Source organism: Schistocerca cancellata, chromosome 8 (assembly GCF_023864275.1).
Source record: "Schistocerca cancellata isolate TAMUIC-IGC-003103 chromosome 8, iqSchCanc2.1, whole genome shotgun sequence".
Classification (NCBI taxonomy): Eukaryota; Metazoa; Arthropoda; class Insecta; order Orthoptera; family Acrididae; genus Schistocerca; species Schistocerca cancellata.
Window position 1 is genome coordinate 362,758,487 of NC_064633.1, and position 20,892 is coordinate 362,779,378.

General features: G+C 45.6%; 1 protein-coding gene across 2 annotated transcripts in view; it reads left to right on the plus strand.

Annotated features, from left to right (window-relative positions):
- LOC126095268 (ethanolamine kinase 1) overlaps positions 1–20,892 on the plus strand; it is a 183,057-nt gene that overhangs the window by 1,386 nt on the left and 160,779 nt on the right. The window contains exon 1 of one of the 2 annotated variants that reach the window (XM_049910028.1): positions 11,214–11,415. The exons of the other annotated variant lie outside the window; for it this stretch is intronic. Within the exon in view, the coding sequence (XP_049765985.1) occupies positions 11,290–11,415 (126 nt within the window). The 5' untranslated portion in view covers positions 11,214–11,289. Of the gene's footprint in view, positions 1–11,213; positions 11,416–20,892 lie in introns of those variants that run through there. 2 annotated transcript variants of the gene reach the window in all.

The following is a 20,892-nucleotide window of genomic DNA, read 5'->3' on the forward strand; positions in this document are numbered from 1 at the left end:
CTAAACTGGTGATCCCTCGTATGATACACAATTTTACTGATTACTTCTTGAGAATTAATATTCTGACAGTAGGACTTATAGCTAGGCCGTAACTACATTTCCAGTGGCCACTACGAAGAGATTATGCTTTCTTTTTCACGGGAAACCGTGGATTTATTGTATGTCAGTGGTAAGAAAGTCAAAATTGTGTGAATGTCAAATTGCATCCTTCCGTAGTTGTCGGTGTGACGTGATGTGACAGTCCGAGGCCAGGAAACACTATCTCGATAGTTTCACATCTATTATAGTAGCAGCACTACAGTATCAACCAATCTTCCAGTAATAGATCCGTTTATTATCTAAAAACTAAAGCACCTACTCTGGGCGAAAACTTATTATCGGCCTTCAAATACTGAAGTGTATATTCTAAATAACTCACTCTCACTCACATCAGTCAACGTACAGCGGAAATACTGAAGCGATAGTAGACTTCCTCGTTAGTTGTTGCTTGGGAAATGATAAAAGTTCTGTAATACGCCGAAGAAAAATAGATAGGTTACTTTATTGAACATGCATATTTTCTCGATCGCTAAAATTGGCGGTGAACGACCTAGCAAAACATCCCACATTTCAAGGTTTTTTTTTTTAAATAGTTGGTACCTAGTCCCCCGAAGTATGGGCTTTATTCATTCAGGGATCATGCTGCAATCATGTGGAGTGTGATCGTAATATAATGAAAATAAGTAGCTCATGGAGTGTACAGTACATAAACAATCGGGTAGGTAGTTGGCTGTGGCCATGCAGTTTGTTAGAAGCATCGTAAGTTTAACTAAAGCTCTCGTCCTGCTTACCCTTCATATGATTACGGGCGACAGCTATAAACGCGAATGTTACTTTCACTTTATATGGAGTGGGGAAGATGAGCACGAAACACTTAAGAGGTTTAATCATACGACATATTTGGCTCAGAATATTTGTATAGTATTCACCAGTTAGGAGTTTTCTTGTTACGAGGTGATCAGATGACACAATGGTAACACTAAACATTGATTTTTGTGCAGGTCATCTAGTTTGCACCTACTGCTTGTGTAATTGCTATTTAGTTTACGGCGTCAATTGGAACAAATCTAAGCACAAAATTCGTTGGATTCTTTCTTGAAGAACTCTGAAAATTGAGAAATTGGCATGTGTATGGTTTTGGCCAGCATTTATCAAATCCGGACCAGTCTGCAGTAAAACTTTCTCAATGTTAACTCTTGAACTAAAACATTCCGATATTCATATCGCCTTAGATATTTCTCATTCGGTCCCCCATTATTCGAATTGGTAACCGTTCAAATTGAAAGAGCTAGTGTAGTTAATGCAGCGTGCGCACCGCTGCAACGTTTATTGTGAAGCGTTTAGTGTACTGTTTTTCATTTTTACACGGATTCCATATTGTTAGGCATCTCGTAAGCTTAGACGTTTTGCTGATCCCCATGCCCCTAGGTGAAGACAGCAGTCTCGTCTCCTATTAGAGATGAATTGGATACTGATCACCACCCGACCATCTACATTCGGGTTTTCCATCGAAATTGCTTCAAGCCGAATGCCTGGATGTATGCTGCAGGACACACACTACACTTCTTCCCCATTAATTGGCCAATCACAACTATGTAGCACTTTATCTCCAGTAACCTCAGTGTAGACTGAACGCTACTTTCTTGCTTTTCATTATGTGCAGTAATGTTTTTATAGCTCTATTGAAGTTGGTTTGCTTTACACTGCAATAGTTAGTAAGATTGGTTTGATTGATAATCGCTAGGTATAACAAGAAGCGAGGCTGTGTTGCTAGATTCACATCCCTGAGACTTTTGTGTTAGGATGTTCTGTGAAATCCTTAAATCGCTTCAAACTAATGCAACGATGGCTCGTTCAGTAAGGTGACGAAAGAATTGCCCCTCCGAACCTAGCACGTATATGCTAAACTGTCACTCCTTTCTCAGTTCATGTAACCTTGTTGAGACTGCGAAACGTATTCTGAGTAAAGACAACATTTTTGTTATGAATATACAATCAAGAGTCCGGCTACGATACATCCGAAAATGACATAAATCGTTTTACCAGGAAGCCTACGTATTTTTTTAATTTGTAGAAAATAATTTACTATCGTAGGCTACAGGAGATTGTAAATGTTCTTCGTTCTTACTCCGCAAGCCAACAAGCGGTGGTATGGAGGGTACTTCGTGTAGGGCAGTGATGGCAGTTGTGTATCATTCGCTAATTGTGTGCAGCATAGACAGTGAATCTACCGACGACCACGAAATTTCTTTAGTTCATGTCATTCCGTGAGACCCCGGTTACGGTGTGTGACGCTGAGTTGGGTCAGGATCTGTGTGAAGAAACCCGTAGTAAATACCTTCCGCTCCCCTCCTCTCGTTCCCCTCCTCCCGCTCCCCTCCTCTCCAATGCCCTCCTCACGCCATCTCTCTCACCACCCTCCTCTCCTATGCCCTCCGCGCTCATCTCTATCTCCCCCCCCCACTCTCTCTCTCTCTCTCTCTCTCTCTCTCTCTCTCTCTCTCTCTCTCTCTCTCTCTCTCTCTCCCCCCCCCTGTATCTCCCCCCCTGTATCTCCCCCCCTGTATCTCCCCCCCTGTATCTCCCCCCCTGTATCTCCCCCCACTGTATCTCCCCCCCTGTATCTCCCCCCCTGTATCTCCCCCCCCTGTATCTCCCCCCCTGTATCTCCCCCCCTGTATCTCCCCCCCCTGTATCTCCCCCCCCTGTATCTCCCCCCCCTGTATCTCCCCCCCCTGTATCTCCCCCCCCTGTATCTCCCCCCCCTGTATCTCCCCCCCCTGTATCTCCCCCCCTGTATCTCCCCCCCCTGTATCTCCCCCCCCTGTATCTCCCCCCCCCTGTATCTCCCCCCCCCTGTATCTCCCCCCCCTGTATCTCCCCCCCCTGTATCTCCCCCCCTGTATCTCCCCCCCCTGTATCTCCCCCCCCTGTATCTCCCCCCCTGTATCTCCCCCCCTGTATCTCCCCCCCCCTGTATCTCCCCCCCCCCTGTATCTCCCCCCCCCTGTATCTCCCCCCCCCCTGTATCTCCCCCCCCCTGTATCTCCCCCCCCCCTGTATCTCCCCCCCCTGTATCTCCCCCCCTGTATCTCCCCCCCTGTATCTCCCCCCCCTGTATCTCCCCCCCCCTGTATCTCCCCCCCCCTGTATCTCCCCCCCCCTGTATCTCCCCCCCCCTGTATCTCCCCCCCCCCTGTATCTCCCCCCCCCTGTATCTCCCCCCCCCTGTATCTCCCCCCCCCTGTATCTCCCCCCCCCTGTATCTCCCCCCCCTGTATCTCCCCCCCTGTATCTCCCCCCCCTGTATCTCCCCCCCTGTATCTCCCCCCCCTGTATCTCCCCCCCTGTATCTCCCCCCCCTGTATCTCCCCCCCCCTGTATCTCCCCCCCCCCTGTATCTCCCCCCCCCTGTATCTCCCCCCCCCCTGTATCTCCCCCCCCCCTGTATCTCCCCCCCCCTGTATCTCCCCCCCCCTGTATCTCCCCCCCCCTGTATCTCCCCCCCCCTGTATCTCCCCCCCCCTGTATCTCCCCCCCCCTGTATCTCCCCCCCTGTATCTCCCCCCCCCTGTATCTCCCCCCCTGTATCTCCCCCCCCTGTATCTCCCCCCCCCTGTATCTCCCCCCCCCCTGTATCTCCCCCCCTGTATCTCTCCCCCCCCCCTGTATCTCTCCCCCCCCCCTGTATCTCTCCCCCCCCCCCTGTATCTCTCTCCCCCCCCTGTATCTCTCTCCCCCCCCTGTATCTCTCTCCCCCCCCTGTATCTCTCTCCCCCCCCTGTATCTCTCTCCCCCCCCTGTATCTCTCTCCCCCCCCTGTATCTCTCTCCCCCCCCTGTATCTCTCTCCCCCCCCTGTATCTCTCTCCCCCCCTGTATCTCTCTCCCCCCCCTGTATCTCTCTCCCCCCCCTGTATCTCTCTCCCCCCCCTGTATCTCTCTCCCCCCCTGTATCTCTCTCCCCCCCCTGTATCTCTCTCCCCCCCCTGTATCTCTCTCCCCCCCTGTATCTCTCTCCCCCCCCTGTATCTCTCTCCCCCCCCTGTATCTCTCTCTCCCCCCCCCCTGTATCTCTCTCTCCCCCCCCCTGTATCTCTCTCTCCCCCCCCTGTATCTCTCTCTCCCCCCCCCTGTATCTCTCTCCCCCCCCCTGTATCTCTCTCTCCCCCCCCCCTGTATCTCTCTCTCCCCCCCCCTGTATCTCTCTCTCCCCCCCCCTGTATCTCTCGTCTCCCCCCCCTGTATCTCTCTCTCCCCCCCCCTGTATCTCTCTCTCCCCCCCCTGTATCTCTCTCTCCCCCCCCTGTATCTCTCTCTCCCCCCCCTGTATCTCTCTCTCCCCCCCCTGTATCTCTCTCTCCCCCCCCTGTATCTCTCTCCCCCCCCCCTGTATCTCTCTCCCCCCCCTGTATCTCTCTCCCCCCCCTGTATCTCTCTCCCCCCCCCTGTATCTCTCTCCCCCCCCCTGTATCTCTCTCCCCCCCTGTATCTCTCTCTCCCCCCCTGTATCTCTCCTCCCCCCCCGTATCTCTCTCTCCCCCCCCCGTATCTCTCTCCCCCCCCCGTATCTCTCTCCCCCCCCCGTATCTCTCTCCCCCCCCCCGTATCTCTCTCCCCCCCCCGTATCTCTCTCCCCCCCTGTATCTCTCTCCCCCCCTGTATCTCTCTCCCCCCCTGTATCTCTCTCCCCCCCTGTATCTCTCTCCCCCCCCTGTATCTCTCTCCCCCCCTGTAATCTCTCTCCCCCCCTGTATCTCTCTCCCCCCCTGTATCTCTCTCCCCCCCTGTATCTCTCTCCCCCCCTGTATCTCTCTCCCCCCCTGTATCTCTCTCCCCCCCTGTATCTCTCTCCCCCCCTGTATCTCTCTCCCCCCCTGTATCTCTCTCCCCCCCTGTATCTCTCTCCCCCCCTGTATCTCTCCCCCCTTCTCTCCCCCCCTGTATCTCTCTCCCCCCCTGTATCTCTCTCCCCCCCTGTATCTCTCTCCCCCCCTGTATCTCTCTCCCCCCCCTGTATCTCTCTCCCCCCCTGTATCTCTCTCCCCCCCTGTATCTCTCTCCCCCCCTGTATCTCTCTCCCCCCCTGTATCTCTCTCCCCCCCTGTATCTCTCTCCCCCCCTGTATCTCTCTCCCCCCCTGTATCTCTCTCCCCCCCTGTATCTCTCTCCCCCCCCTGTATCTCTCTCCCCCCCTGTATCTCTCTCCCCCCCTGTATCTCTCTCCCCCCCTGTATCTCTCTCCCCCCCTGTATCTCTCTCCCCCCCTGTATCTCTCTCCCCCCCTGTATCTCTCTCCCCCCCCCCTGTATCTCTCTCCCCCCCCCCTGTATCTCTCTCCCCCCCCCTGTATCTCTCTCCCCCCCCTGTATCTCTCTCCCCCCCCCCTGTATCTCTCTCCCCCCCCTGTATCTCCCCCCTTCCTCCCTGTATCTCCCCCCCTGTATCTCCCCCCCTTCCTCCCTGTATCCCCCCTTCCTCCCTGTATCTCCCCCCCGTATCTCCCCCCCTTCCTCCCCGAACCCCCCTTCCTCCCCGTATTTCCCCCCCCCCTTCCTCCGCGTATTTCCCCCCCCTTCCCCCCAGTATCTCTCTCTCTCTGCGACCCGTTCCCCCCCCCCTCTCTCTCTCTATCTCTGCGACCCGTTCCCCCTCCCCCCTCTCTCTCTGTGCGACCTCTTATTTATTTACTTGTTTTTGAATTGTAAACACAATATGCTAAATATAGAATAACACATTTTACATGTCAATTGATTGTAAATGGCACTGTCCTCAACCTTCTTCAAGTGTCTGTGTAAATACACTCGAATGTATGTAGAGAGAGATGAATGACTTATTACGCAGACATGGAAAAATGTCTCTAAAACTGGGAATGTGACCAGTCAGCCTAACGAACCCAAAAACAATGGATTCGACAATAGTATCAAGCGTTTTTATTATTTGTACATTTCACTCCCTCCCTACCCCTACCCTTACTGTTATTAAGACTATCATCAATGAGATTTCATCCATTTTGTTTGAACACTGCAGATGTTTTCGTACATTAGACTGTAGGAAATACTGCAACCAGCCGCAAGTTTCCTTGAAATGATTTTATAATACCATTACTAGTTTTGGGTCTTAGCCCATCATCAAATGGTAGCATTGACTACTTGCAGGTTTTACATTTGTGTCCTCCTGAAAAGCCCTCTTTCGCATATTATAAGCCAGGGGTTTGGTTTTCTTTTACAATCCCGTGTGGACTGTAAAAGAAAACCAAACCTCTGGCTTATAATATTGAAGGAGGTCTTTTCAGGGACACACAGATGTAAAACTTGCAAGAAATCAATGCTTCCATCTGATGAAGGACTCAGGCTAGTAATGGTATAATAAAATCATTTCAAGAAAACTTGTAGCTGGTTTGCAGTATTTCCTACTTACATATTTATTTATTTATGGCTTACATGGATCAAATAATAACATAAAATCAAGTACAGATATCTAAGTCAGTGTTAATATGATGGCGTACAGTTACAAAACAAACTACTATATACATATACATATTTATAACTTTACAGTTTAAAAACAAACAACTATATACATATTTAGCATTTATTATATCATCTGACTATTAGTATTATATTGTAATATCGAGGCCATTGATCCAATCTGGTGCTGTGTCTGCAGCTTGGAAGAAATTGCTGGATTGCTGGCCTCTTCTATGGGTTTACTGCAGGCAGCTAGTGCTAGGTCGTCAGCATAACCGTATATCTTGGATCTTGTTTGAGGCAGATCAGAGATATATAGATTGAAAAAGAATAGGTGAAAGCACCGATCCTTGCAGTAGGCCATTATTCAGTTTGCTTATTTTGCTCTTGCTTTCTCCATGACTATTTGAAAAGGCCGGTCACAAAGCGTGTTATTTATTAAGGATACTATTCGAGTACGCATGGTATTCTACCCAGAAGTTTTTAAAGAAGGCCCTCTCTCCAAACTGTATCATAGGCCACAGTTAAGACGACAAAAACAGCGGTGGTTTATAGTTGACGTTCAAATCTAGCTTCTATGTGCGTTGTGAGGCTTAATACTTGGTCAGCACAGCTGCGCCGTGGTCTAAAACCTGCCTGTTCCACTGGGACACTTTCCAATATTACATGACCTAATCTGGTTAAAGCACCCTCTATAGTAATTTGTAGCATGCGCTAAGAAGTGCAATAGGTCGGTAGCTCTCTAGCAGGTTCTTCGGTTTATTTGGTTTTAGTACTGAGATAATTTTGGCTCTTTTTAGATTTTGTGGGAGAAATCCTGTTGATAAGCTGTTTGACTAAAATTTAGCCAGCCACTTATTTGTATGTTTTACGCGGTTTTTGAGAAATTCTGGGTGTATCCCATCAAACCCAGGGGCCTTGCGAGATTTGGTGTCATCTAATGCTTTTTTTATTTCTGTTACGGGGGAAGGTCTCGAGTATTCTGGATGAGCTCCTTTGTTCCTTTTGACCGACGAACAGTTTTCAGCTGTCTTTGGATACTTTTCGTGTGCTGTTTCATGCTGGGAGCCCTGGAGAGCGTTAAAATTCGTGCGGACATTTTGTCGGCTGTTACCTCTGGTATTTCCCAGATGGGGTTATTAGTGCTACCTAGTTCCCTGAAGAGGCTCCAAGCTTTCCTGCTAGATCTTTTAAAATCTGTATTGCTTGTGGTTTCTTCCCATTTCTTACGTTGTTCCATGTTAATCGGTTGAGAAGCTCGTCTGCTACCTCAGGGTCTCCATTGTTCTGGAACTCCTGATACAGCTCCTCAGTTTCTCTGTTGCAACCAGGAATATATTCCTTAAGGAAGCCACGTGGTACAAATCTCTTTGCTGTGGAGATGACAGCTCTTGTAAATCGGTCGTAGTTAATACTTTATGGAGATATCTACCTGGCATCCCATCTATCTGTGCTGCTAGTTTGTCCCAATCTGCTTTCTTCAGGTTCCATCTGGGTCTGGGAGTGGATTTTCCTACAGTTGAACGGAATGGGCAGTGTATTGAAAGGAGGATATAAGATGAACATCAACAAGAATAAAACGAGGATGTGGAATGTAATCGAATTAAATCAAGTGATGCTGAGGGAATTAGATTAGTAGATGACACTTTAAGTAGTAGAGGAGTTTTGCTATTTGGGAGCAAAATAACTGACGATGGTCGAAGTAGAGAGGATATAAGTTGTGGATTAGCTATGGCAAAGAAAGGGTTTCTGAAGAGAAATTTGTTAACATTGAGTATAGATTTGTGTGTCTGGAAGTCTTTTCTGAAAGTATTTGTATGGAGTGTAACCTTGTTTGGAAGTGAAACATGGACGATAAATAGTTTGGACAAGAAGAGAATAGAAGCTTTCGAAATGTGGTGCTACGGAATGCTGAAGATTAGATGGGTAGATCATGCAACTAATGAGGAGGTACTGAATAGAATTAGGGAGAAGAGGAATTAGTGGCACAACTTGACTAGAGGAAGGGATCGGTTGATAGGACACGTTCTGACGCATCAAGGGATAATCAATTTAGTACTGGAGGGAAGCGTGGAGGGTGAAAATGGTAGAGGGAGACAGAGATGAACACCCTAAGCATATTCAGAAGGATGTAGGTTGCAGTAGTTACTCGGGGATGAAGAGGTTTCTGTGCGGTAATCACATACGCTGACCACTTCAGCTGTCCGCCCCCGGTAGCTGAGTGGTTAGCGCGGCGGACTGTCTATCCTAAGGGCACGGGTTCGATTCCCGGCAGGGTCGGAGGTTTTCTCCGCTCAGGGACTGGGTGTTGTGTTGTCCTAATCATCATTATCTCATCCCCACCGACGCGCAAGTCGCCGCAGTGGCGTCTAATCGAAAGACTTGCAGCAGGCGAGCGGTCTACCCGACGGGAGGCCTTCGTCACACATTATTTATATTTACCACTTAGCTACAGAGGCGGGCTCTATATCTAATATTGCGTAGATGAGTCTTACTGTGTATAATGTGGCAAAATTGAAGGGTTGCCACCTCCCTCCACCCCTGCGATTCTTCAAAGAACCGAACTGTAATACGTAAAACAGCTTCAAACGTCTGATTCTTTTACAAATGAGTTAAATATTTGATGTTAAGCATGTAAGCTAGAAAAAGTTCGGGAGGTTTGAAATTGTGTGGAGTTTGATGGAAGTTGCTGAGATACTTTAGCGTAATGTTGTACCTCTTAATGAGTAGATTGTGACAGCATTTTAAATTTGTAGGTGTTGGAAATCAATTTTTTATTGTCCGTGGAAGCAGTTCGACGGCAATCTGTTCCGGGTTCCGAGATAGTCGTTTAGTAATGTGCGCAGGTGTACAAGGTATGGAAAAGTAGTTCTTACAATGTTAGCTACTTCAACAGGTAGCTCTTTTTATGGAGTTAAATTTGTAACCGATGTATTCCACATGCATTTTGTGTTCACGGAGTAAGTGTTAGAGTATGTCCTAAGTTGCATGTTGCAGAGGCAAAAAGTTGGAACACGTTAGCGCTATTTGCTTGGGAATAATTAGCTATACAAATTTTATTGTGATTTCATTATTCTAATTAATACTTCAACTATGATTCTGGTAGCTTGCATTGCAAGCTATTATCCAGATAAGCTTGAAGCTTCTGGCAATGATACACACATAACGATCTGGCGCGGTCGTGAAACTGGATTAGTGTGGTGAGGACAGCGTGAGAAACACCCATCCGTATACAATACAGTTTTTCCGCGATTTCCCTAAATCGGCGAATGCCAAAATGGTTGCTTCGGTATAGCACGTCCAATTTCTGTCCTCGTATCTGTAGCGAAACATGGGAAGTGAAATACAACTAGTGAACAGATAGTGTCTTAGACAAATAAAATATGCCATAACGAAAAATTACTTTCTTTCATGTGAAAACATGCTATTAAAATATGAAGCATACCTGTTTTATAACATGCAGTAATATAATGAAGCGATAGTGGCAGCGTCACAAAATGTACACACAGTCAGCTTACCATCGTCGCACGTATTTACGAGTAGAATATGGTTAAAGTAGGCCACAGTTCTCACAGTCGTACCCTCTCTGAAGTATCGCTACTGTTCATAAACTGCAGAGCAGTAGCCACAGCGTTTTCGTGCTGTAAGCTCGATAGGTGTCGCTACTATAAGTCTACACCCATACGTCAATTATAAAATTGTACAGTATGCGATAAATGAAGGATACATTTCAGTTGTTGCGTACTGTACAATTTTATAATTGACGTATATGTGTAGAATTGCAGTAGCGACATCTAACGAGATTATGACACAATCACATGTTGTCGTTACTTTACTGCAATTTGTTATGAATGGCAGCTATGTCTACAGACGGTATGGACTGTGCCAGAACTGTGGTCTAGTTTACAGCGTATTTCAAATATTTGCGATGATAAGCTGATTTTGTGACGATGCCACTCTGGCTTTATTAGGACATGTTATAAAAATGGTAGGCTATGCATCGTCACATTTTAATATCATGTTTTCACATCCATGACAGTAATAATTTTTCGTTATGGCGTTTGTTGTTATTCTAAGACGTAATCTGTTCACTGGTTGTATTTCATTTCCATGCTTTGCTGCAGACCTGAAGATGGTCATTGCTGACCGAAACTGGTAGCCTAAGGACCAAAAGTTTTGTGATCATATGTGGAAAGGAGAGAAATTCATTCTACACTTACTGGATCACTGTTTTAATCTGCGACCGTGTTGCAACTTTGAATCTAATGATATCCTTGCTGATGGGATGTGGAATCCTAATCTTCTTTCCGTAATGATACACATACGTGATACACTCGTTTATACCTCTTTACCTTTCGAGTGCTTCAATTTCCCTGGATGACCTCCATAAAATATTATCCGCATATTAAGTGACATGAGAGTCAAGTTTATAAGTAGCTTTATTCCGATGTTCGATTCTGTGTGTCGGCGACCAAAAACGGTCTTTAGGGGCGACGTACTACGCGTCAGCATCACAGCTGCTGTAGTGTTGATACAATCTGCGCGTGATGTGTGAATGGGTTGGTAGGGCAGTGAGGGGGGGGGGGGGGGGGAAGAGAGAGAGAGAGAGAGAGAGAGAGAGAGAGAGAGAGAGAGAGAGAGAGGGGGGGGGGGGCGGCAGCAGCAGCACCAGCACCAGCACTTTATCAGAAACGACATAAGAGCTTACATAAAGAGGCACTCCGTTGCAGGGATCCTCAGTAGCTCACGGAAGCTGGTAGTGTGACGTGACGTTTGTTGCGCTGATGGGATCGCAAAACAACGCGCTCCGTTTGCCGCTGACTATCCAAGAGGATGACCTTCCAGGTGGTTGCGCGGCTGTGCTTAGACACATCAAGCCGCACTGGAACGAAGAAAGGATCAAATTCAAGGTAACAGAACGCGACGCAACTTAGCTAACTACTTAGTATGACGTGCTAAATGGTGCGCTACTGCTATAGCAAATCCTGGCGTTTCGTTACTCAAGCAGTCGACGAAAGAAGTTCACATTAAACAACTAATATCCGAACGACGCACAGTCTTAATGCCACTGGTCTTCCAATCACAGTAACAAACCTAAACATATAGCACTTTCACCACCAACGGCCACAGAAGTACACTTTATGGTCTGCCTATCGCACCCCCGCAATGAAAGTGAAACAAGTCGAAAAATGGCAATTTTTAGTGCGTCACTTAAGAGTGCGGAGTGGCCCAACGTGCACGAAAAATGTAATGAAATTTTAAGGGAGCTTATACTGCTTCGTATAAGTTTTATAGAATTAATTCTTTAAATAGTTTTCCCACGTATTGCATGTTTGAGTGCCTGCCGGAGTGCGATACGGTATGTGAAATTTACCTAGTTGACAGTTATTCCCTCTTTACATTGGATCCTGGCCGTGTTGTTTCTGTATCTGATGCCTTAACTGTTTCGTTAGTGCGAAACTATCACGCCCTCCCTCAAGCTAGATTAAGAACAAATTATTTTACGGTAGTTAGCGTAATTTAAATCCTGAAAGTTAAATGGCTGTTAATTGCGAAATTGTGTTTGTTACTTAGGGAAGTTGTACCTTTTTTATCTTGGACCTTTCTAATTTCTCTGGTGCTTTGTCATGGAAAGAATGGGCATGTTCGCGGCGGTAATTCTACTTTAACTTCAAAAGGAGTGTTAAAATAGCGTATTGGTAATGCACCAAGGTTTGTTTGCAATTTGAGAAAAAGGTGAATTTAGAATTTGGCTGTGTGTGTGCGTGTAGTTAGACGCATTTAGAGGAGGAATGACCCTGGCGTTTTTATTACTACTACTACTACTACTACTACTACTATTATTATTAATTGTTGTTAAAGTATTTGAGATACTGCCTTATCAACCGGTAACAGTAAAGCTATTGTAAACAAAATGTTCGATAGCACAGAAGCATCGAGAAAGGAAATTGTGCTTTGCTTTCCCGGCAGACCCTTTAGTGCTAAGGAAGAGAGTAGCGTACCACTATGAGGTAATGAACTTGCGGACGCGAAAGAGTTTCATCTCTCCATGAAACGGGCGCAAATAATTCTACTACGGTGGGATAGGTTGGGGGGGGGGGGGGGGGTCGTGAAGAGAATGACACGAAACTGAACTGACATGTCTAATCTGATACGGACACCTGACAAGGTGTATGGAATTAGTTTACCATAAAGATTATGAACATGAGTAGTAGTCCGCCAAGATGATGATACAGACGCTGGTATTGCGTTAGGCATAAAAAGGTAAGATACCGCTCTTCTTAACTAGGTTTAACAATGGACTTCCAACTCGGGATGACGTGATTTAAAATGTGCGAGTATTGTGAAGTCCAGCAACGATATTGCTTGTTTGATTGTTCAGCGTTGTTTCATCCTCCGCACCTGTGTGTTTATACCATTATCAGAATCGTCATAGCCACTTAGTCAGATGATGATGAATTACGACGTTAGGAAGAGATGTAAAATATCCTCGTCAATTTTTAAAACATTCATAAACTCAATAAGATCATGAAATAAGGTCGTTTTGACCTTGGCAAGAAACCGGGAAGACTATGTTCCTTCGGGAATAAAATTAGAAAGCTACAAATTTCATAGAAATGTAAATAAGCTACACGTCTTGAGCTTTGCATGTGCTATAAAGATTTCAGCAACCAAAACTATGTTAGTGACTGTCGTAGGAAAGGAACAAATGAGTTATCGATGGTAAAACATTGGAGCAAGTGTTTTGTTTCCAGTCTCTTGGCTGGGACATAACCTATGAAAAGGCCAAGTACAAAAAAGTAAAATGCCACAGAATACGTGGAGCATTTGTAAGAACTCCCAAGACAGTTGGAAACGTAGGAAAGGAGGTTCCTCATATCTGTAAAAACAATTTGAAGTAACATGGTTTGCGTGTGTCGGAGACTAGAATCTCAAATAAAGCTTTTTAAGGCTTTGAGGAGAACATCAATAGACAGTCAGGAAATTCATTCGTAATTGCGAAATCTTCCTGACATTAGCTGCGTTTGGTATGGTTCAAATGGCTTTAAGCACAATGGGACTTAACATCTGAGGTCATCAATCCCCTAGACTTAGAAGTACTTAAAACCTACTAACCTAAGGACATCACACACATCCATGCCCGAGGCAGGATTCGAACCTGCGACCTTAGCAGCCGCGTGATTTTGGACTGAATCGCCTAGAACCGCTCGGTCACAACGGCCGGCAGCTGCGTTTGGTATGGGGATGTTACCTATTGGTAACACATGAAAATGTGTCAGGCCGGGAATCGAACCCGAATTTCCCGCTTGTCGCGAGCCTTAACAACTTCGGCTATCGAGCACGCTTCCACGACCGACCCAGAGTTCCACGCGTCATAACTGCGCTTCCAGGATCGATCCAAACGCTCATATGTCATACTGCCTACGACCCCATCGCTCCCAACTTTTACTTGGATTCCCACCACAGTGTTTCAGGGAGACAAACATACGAAGTTTGTCCGGAAAATACGTATAAAAGTTGAATAATAACTTAATTTTACAATTATTCAGGTATTACAATATGGTCTCCTTCAAAGTACTCGCCCTGAGACGCGATACACTTCTGCCAACGCCGTTTCCACTGTTGATAACATTGCTGAAAGTCTTCAGTTGTGATGTTGTTCAGTTGCCGTGTCGTTTCCGCCATGATGGCTTCCACATCTCCCAAGTGCCGCCCCCGAAGCACCATTTTACATTTCGGGAACATGAAGAAGTAACACGGGGCTAAATCGGGTGAATAAGGCGGGTGGTCTGTCACAGTGATTGAGCTTCGGGCCAAAAACTCGCGCACAACGAGCGACGTGAGAGCAGGCGCATTGTCGTGATGAAGGATCCACCTTCCCCCTTTCCCCAACTCCGGCCGAACTGGGGCCACACCTTTGCTTTGAGATTTGAGCTCCACATCGAATTCGTAAAACCAGGACTCGTCTCCAGTGATGACTCGGTGGAGAAAGTCCCCTCGTTCCTCAGCTTCCAACCAAGCCTCACTGCACTTAACCCTCTTTCCTTTCTGTTCTGGCGTCAAGAGCTTCGGTACGATTTTCGCACACAATTTCTTCATTTCAAGTTTTTGTGTCAGGATTTCGTGAACGATTGTTTTGGAGATTGACAGCTCGTCAGCAATCATTCTGTCTGTCAATCTACGGTCTTTAAGAACACAAGCCCGAATTCGTTCAACATCTGCATCGGAACTCGATGTCGACGGGCGTCCTGGGCGAGGGTCATCGCTCACTACTTCTCTGCCATCCCGGAACCTTTTTAACCACTTGTTCACGGTTGGTTCCTTCAGAGAATAGTCTCCGTAAACCTGTTTCAAACACTCAATCTCACGGCCATTCTTGCCTAGCTTTGCAAGAAACTTGATGTTGACGCGCTGTTCCTCAATCAGAGAGCTCCATGCCGACGGCAGGTGAAAAAGGGTAACTGTCAACAAGCTGCCGCACACTCCCACCTTCACGCAGAGTGCTCTGACTCGAAATGAGCGTTGATGGGATTGATTACAGCAGTAGTCCCACCTGGCGGTGACTGCAACTTGTAACATAAAGACATTATTCAACTTTTATACGTATTTTCCGGACAAACCTCGTATTTTATTGATGATCTTGCGGCTGTACTAAATTTATAACAAGAATGTCACCACCAACATCTGTTGCTTCAGACATTTTTAAAAATAAGTATTAGCAACGGGCAAAATAACGACCGCAATACTAACGCTGAATAAGCTTGCCTTCTTGAAACCGTGTGGCGGGAATCCAAGTAAAGTTGCGAGCGATGGGGTCGTAGACAGTTGTGGAAGCGTGCTTGAATAGCCAGAGTTGAGATGAGCGCGACAAATAGGAAATCCAGGTTCGACTCCTGGTCCGTAACAAATTTTCATGGGTCACAGGTAACATGGTCTCACCTAATGCAGCTAATTTCAGAAAGATCCCGAATTGCGAATGAATTTCGTTTCTTCGGACATTTTAAAAATAAGAATCAGTAGACACAGAATATGTTGAACTCAGACCTGTCTTATCTTAGCCTATATCCGAAGACAGAAGATGATGACAATAATACGATAAGGCAGTAAATTGTAAAGTTTTGTAAGTGTAAAAGTGCGAAAGAAATAAGACCGAACTTGACACCAACGATAGATGGATCTGAACTCTTCGGGTAATTTTCCTTGAAGGCACGATCACTACACACTGCGACGAGATGATCAGAAAATGAATTCACAGCATAGACGTCAAGACCTCGCCAAAGAGGCCGTTACTAATTATTAACAATAGCAGTTGCTTAGCGTTTTTGTTTAAGGTGAGCTCGTATGAGCCATGAAACAGATATGCATAAAATGCATGTTTGACCATCAGCTGCTTTTATTTTAAAACCAAATATCGACCGGTTTGTCATGGGCCACCCTCATGTATAAGGGTTAAAGTGGTTTAAGCCACAACATTACTTAATAATCTGTAGATCAGTATACGATACAGGACTTTTAGAAGCAAACATAATAATACCAAGTGTACACAGAATACTACTTTTATACATTACTTGACTGTTGTTGATAGTCGCCTTCCAAAAACGTTTAAAACAGATATGCAACTCCAGTGGTCAAAATCCAGCACTTGAAACCTGAAGATCATGCCTTTGATCGCATCACCGTTGATACATTTGCCACGCTCGCACACTTCAATCTTTGTACAAAAGGTATCGAACGGAGGAAAATCACGATATAAGCATTTCGACAGTTTATTAAGAGGACATGAGACGTGTTGCAAGGAAGGTCAAGAAGACTAAGTCACAACTTCCCTTCGGCGCTCAAACTCGAATTGGCCGAGGATGAAGGAGGAAATAGGCTTTGTCCTTGGAAAGGAACCATCAAGACAAGTGCCTTGCGCGAATTAGGGGAAACTACGGAAAACGAGGGCTTGAACCGGCATCCTCCCTGACGCAAGTCCACTGTCTTGCCTCTGCACCACCGAACTCGATCGGAACACATGCACGGATAGGGAACTCTCTCTGCATATGCCTTAAGTGATTCAGGGAAAGCACGGAAAACCCAAATCTGGATAGCTGGTCGGAAATTTGAATGCTGGTTCTCCAGAATGCAACTATAGCCGGTAAACGTTTTAAAGCAAAGATTTGATGAAGCAAATTTATTGGACTTTCCACTTCCTGTTTATGCATATTACATCTGCGTTTTTGGTGTGTTTTGTTTTTTTTGGACGCAATTTACGAACCTTGTTTTTCATACCTTTCGCGCTTCACCCGCCCTCGACCACACATTTTCATACTCAAAACGGGATATGAAAGTAAATTTCTGTCGCCGCTCTCACCGTGAGGCACTTGTGTTGTAGCCGCCTAGTTTACTCGTTCATCGTTTTGTTTTTGTCCGATGTGGCACCAATTCTGAATTTTTATTAAGAGTTTTCGAGGTACGTTTGAAAACCTTTTTGGTGTGTGTGCTGTGAATTCGTTAAAAACTCTTCCCTTGTATTATTACTGTTCGTGCGTGGCAGTTTTCGCCCACTGCTTGAATACTGCTCGGCAGATTGGGATCCGTACCAGATAGGGTTGATAGAAGAGAAGAGATAGAGAAGATCCAACGGAGAGCAGCGCGCTTCATTACAGGATCATTTAGTAATTGCGAAAGCGTTACGGAAATGATAGATAAACAAACTCCAGTGGAAGACTCTGCAGGAGAGACGCTCAGTAGCTCGGTACGGGCTTTTGTTGAAGTTTCGAGAACATACCTTCACCGAAGAGTCAAGCAGTATATTGCTCCCTCCTACGTATATCTCGCGAAGAGACCATGAGGATAAAATCAGAGAGATTAGAGCCCACATAGAGGCATACCGACAATCCTTCTTTCCACGAACAATACGAGACTGGAATAGAAGGGAGAACCGATAGAGGTACTCAAGGTACCCTCCGCCACAGTCAGGTAGCTTGCGGAGTATGGATGTAGATATTTTAAGTATTTGTAGAGACTATTACTGTCTCTGATAATCTTACTCGGTTTCAGTGTCATTTGGGTTGTGGTTTTCCTCGAAGATTGTCTGGAAAAGCGAAGTATGTTCTGTCACTTTTTTAGGCTCTGAGCTTCTCAAATACCTAGTTTTTAAAATATCTGAAATCATTTTAATAGTCAATCAAGCACCTCATTCCACCAGCTCTTTTGAGTAACCCTGGCTTCTATCTCGGATCGAGCTAGTTGTTGCTGTGGTAGTAGCACACCAGAATTGAGTTTTGGGTTCCCTTCACGGTCGGACCATTCAGGTTCAAGTTTGCCATGGTTCTCCAAATCAAGGCGAATGCAGAGATGGTTCTTTCGAAAACCACACGGGCGATTTAATTTTCCAGTTCTCCCCCAGTCAGAGGTCTTGCATAGTATCTAATGACCTCATCGTCGACCAGAAATTAAACAATTTTTCTTACTTTCCTTGCCCTGAATAGACAAGGCTGATGGATCTGTAACCATTGTACTAGCAAAATAATCGATGCATAGCAGTTTATCATTTTTGTTTTCTATTTCTGTCTGGAAACGAATGTCTGCCTTGAAGGTTGGTGCAAAAAAAGCGTGATTTCCTGTAGGCTATTTATAGAATTGTGGGTGTTGTTGGACTATGTGCCGCAAAGGGCCTTCATTTAACAACTGTTAAGCGGGTGGCCGAGTACTGCACATGTCATTCTTAACTTCGATCTGTTGTCCAACAAGTGACTGTATATGACGTCAACATGATTTTCATAGGCATAAAGAACATTAATTACTTTATAATATGGCGTTACTGTTCAGATCATAATCCAACCATCGATAGTCATAAATTCGGTGAACACTGCCAGGATGAACCAGCGGCTTCCTCCGGCCCGAGAACAGGTTCACCAGGCCTATTGTAGGGGCACGTACAGCGTAATCTGAGACGCGAAATACGGCGCAGTAACGTATTGCCCGTGAAAGAATACGTACTTTGAATTCGTTGTAAGTATTCACTTGTATCAAAGCCCGTCTCCGTTCCCGAGGTCGGAAACTCATATTCGTTCCGTGTCGCTCGGATCTGAGGTAGCCGGTTCGATTCCTGATGACAGGAAAAAAATTTCAAAAGAATACAAGAAACCAGTGCCTAGAGTTGAATCCGAAATCTCTCTTGTATAATGGAAGAGACATTTCGGATTCAACGCTGGGCACTGGCTCCTTGAATAATGGAGTGACGGCATGTGATACTGTTGTCCGTTAGATCGACCTTAGTGACAATGGAATTAGTAGTAGTAGTAGTAGTAGTAATTGTGAAGCCTTTTCTGTCCAGTGAAGCTGTTAGAAACATTGTTATTTTTCTGTTTAAATCTAGGTATTCTGGCACGTAGGTGGTATTTCTTAAATATCACCAAAACATTCTTTAACAACGACAATGGTGGTTAAACGACTGAAAGTTAGTTTTAATCCTTTCGTTCGCTATAAGCGTGTAGTTTGGAAGTGGAAGCTAGGTGAGTTAAAATTGTTACTAATGCAATAACTATAGGCGCAGCGTCGGTCAGTGACGTATTTATTTCTCTTGTCTGTGAAACGACGACCGTGCATTTCAACTGAACCAAAGCCACGTAAACAAACAAAAACTCAACAAAGCTAAAATTAGTGCGAAGGAGCCATGCGTGAAGCTTTCCGAGAGTTCCAAAGTAATTTTACCGATCTGAAAGGAAATCCCAAGAGGTTTTGGTCGTGTTAAAAATCATAAACGGATCAGGGACAGCTGTCCAGGCACTCATTGACCATAACAAATTAAAACGGAGGATGACAAGATCGTACCACGGTTTATCGCTCCAATAGTCGCACGAACGCCAAAGTCACGTCGGAATAAGTGACCGCTGGTTAGAAAAGAAATGAAAATCGCTAAACTGAATACAGGCGACATGGCCCGGTGGGATAGTGCAAGATTTCACACCACGTAGAGTACCGTATGCGAGAGAACTTGCTCCTCTCCTGGCAGCGCCCTACCGTAGGTCGCTGTTGAACGAAGCGTTCAAAGTGTTTGGAAAAATGAGCAGGTCATTCACGGTTTAAAGGAGTGCCTATTGTAGAAGTTTTTAACGCGTTTTATGCTTGCTTATTTGTGGCCTTTCTGCAGTCGTGAAATTTCATCTGTAGGAATCGACGTGGTCTGCAAGCGAAGATCGCGCTACTCAACTCATTCTGTTCGTATAACATGAGATCCAGGGGCAACATATACCAGTGAACAGCTTAATAATCGTGTTCCTTGCTTTGCGGAATGATTTCAGTCGGATGAGCACTGTCGGTTAGTGTACACAACAGCTTTATGGTTGAAGAGTTTCTGGAAAATCTAACAGAACACATCATTCTTAATGGAGAACAGTCTTAAATCGTAAGTTCAGGTGCAACCCAAGGCAGTGTTTCAGGACCCTTGCTGTTGAGAATGTACATAAATTAACCAGTGGATTATGTTTGAAGCGCAATGATTGTATTCACATATAATCTCGCGTCTTGTAACAGTAAGCACAAATTCAGGCAGTCTGTAGAGCAATAGTTATTTGTGTGTTTTGAAGAGTTAGGGACCGTTCGTTTCAGCATAGTAAGCGTCAGTCACTCAGTCTCCAGCTGTCGCCTGGGACGCATCTGGAGATCGGCAAGTTAAGTATTTACATTTTTCTGAGTTTACTTAGTAGTATAATTCTTAAATTTCGATCACGGTTTTCTATTTAAGAGGTGTAATCTAGCGTTTTTGTAACTGTGATTTGTAGTCAGGCAGTCTATAGCACAGTTGGCATATTTTCTGAACGGCTAACTACGCAGCTAATTGAGGCAGCCTCCGTTTCTGACGCGTCAGGAGGGTAGCGCGTTGCATATCTAGGTTTCTCTGTGTGCATTCATAGTTTATGTAGTTAGCCCTGCTAGGATGGGTAGGATGTGTTCGCGTGCTGCGTGCGGGCGCCGGAGCATCTGACCGCAGTTCGCGAACAGCTGAGTGCGCTTTCGGCTGCGGTCAGCCGTCATCAGGATGCTATCTAGGGGTATAGCGGTGTTCGAGAATCAGGCGCGTCGCATGGAACACCTTAAGCAGTTGGCACACTGACGTTGCTTTTGAAAGTCAACGTTGAGCGTGACGATTTCAAAGTGCTGCTGAATGATCAGTAACGATGCTACTCGTGCATACGGTACGTGGGCCGCAACGTGGTATACGCGATCGCAACGCGCTCCAGCGGCATTTGTGGCTCTATCTGGCTCGTAAATCACAATGTTTACGAAATGGGCGAGCGTCAAATTCCTATGTTAGCTCTATTAAAACGTTCATTTCCTTCCTGGTCCATATGCTACGTTCTGTTTGTAGTATACACAAATAAAAACTTACAGTATATATC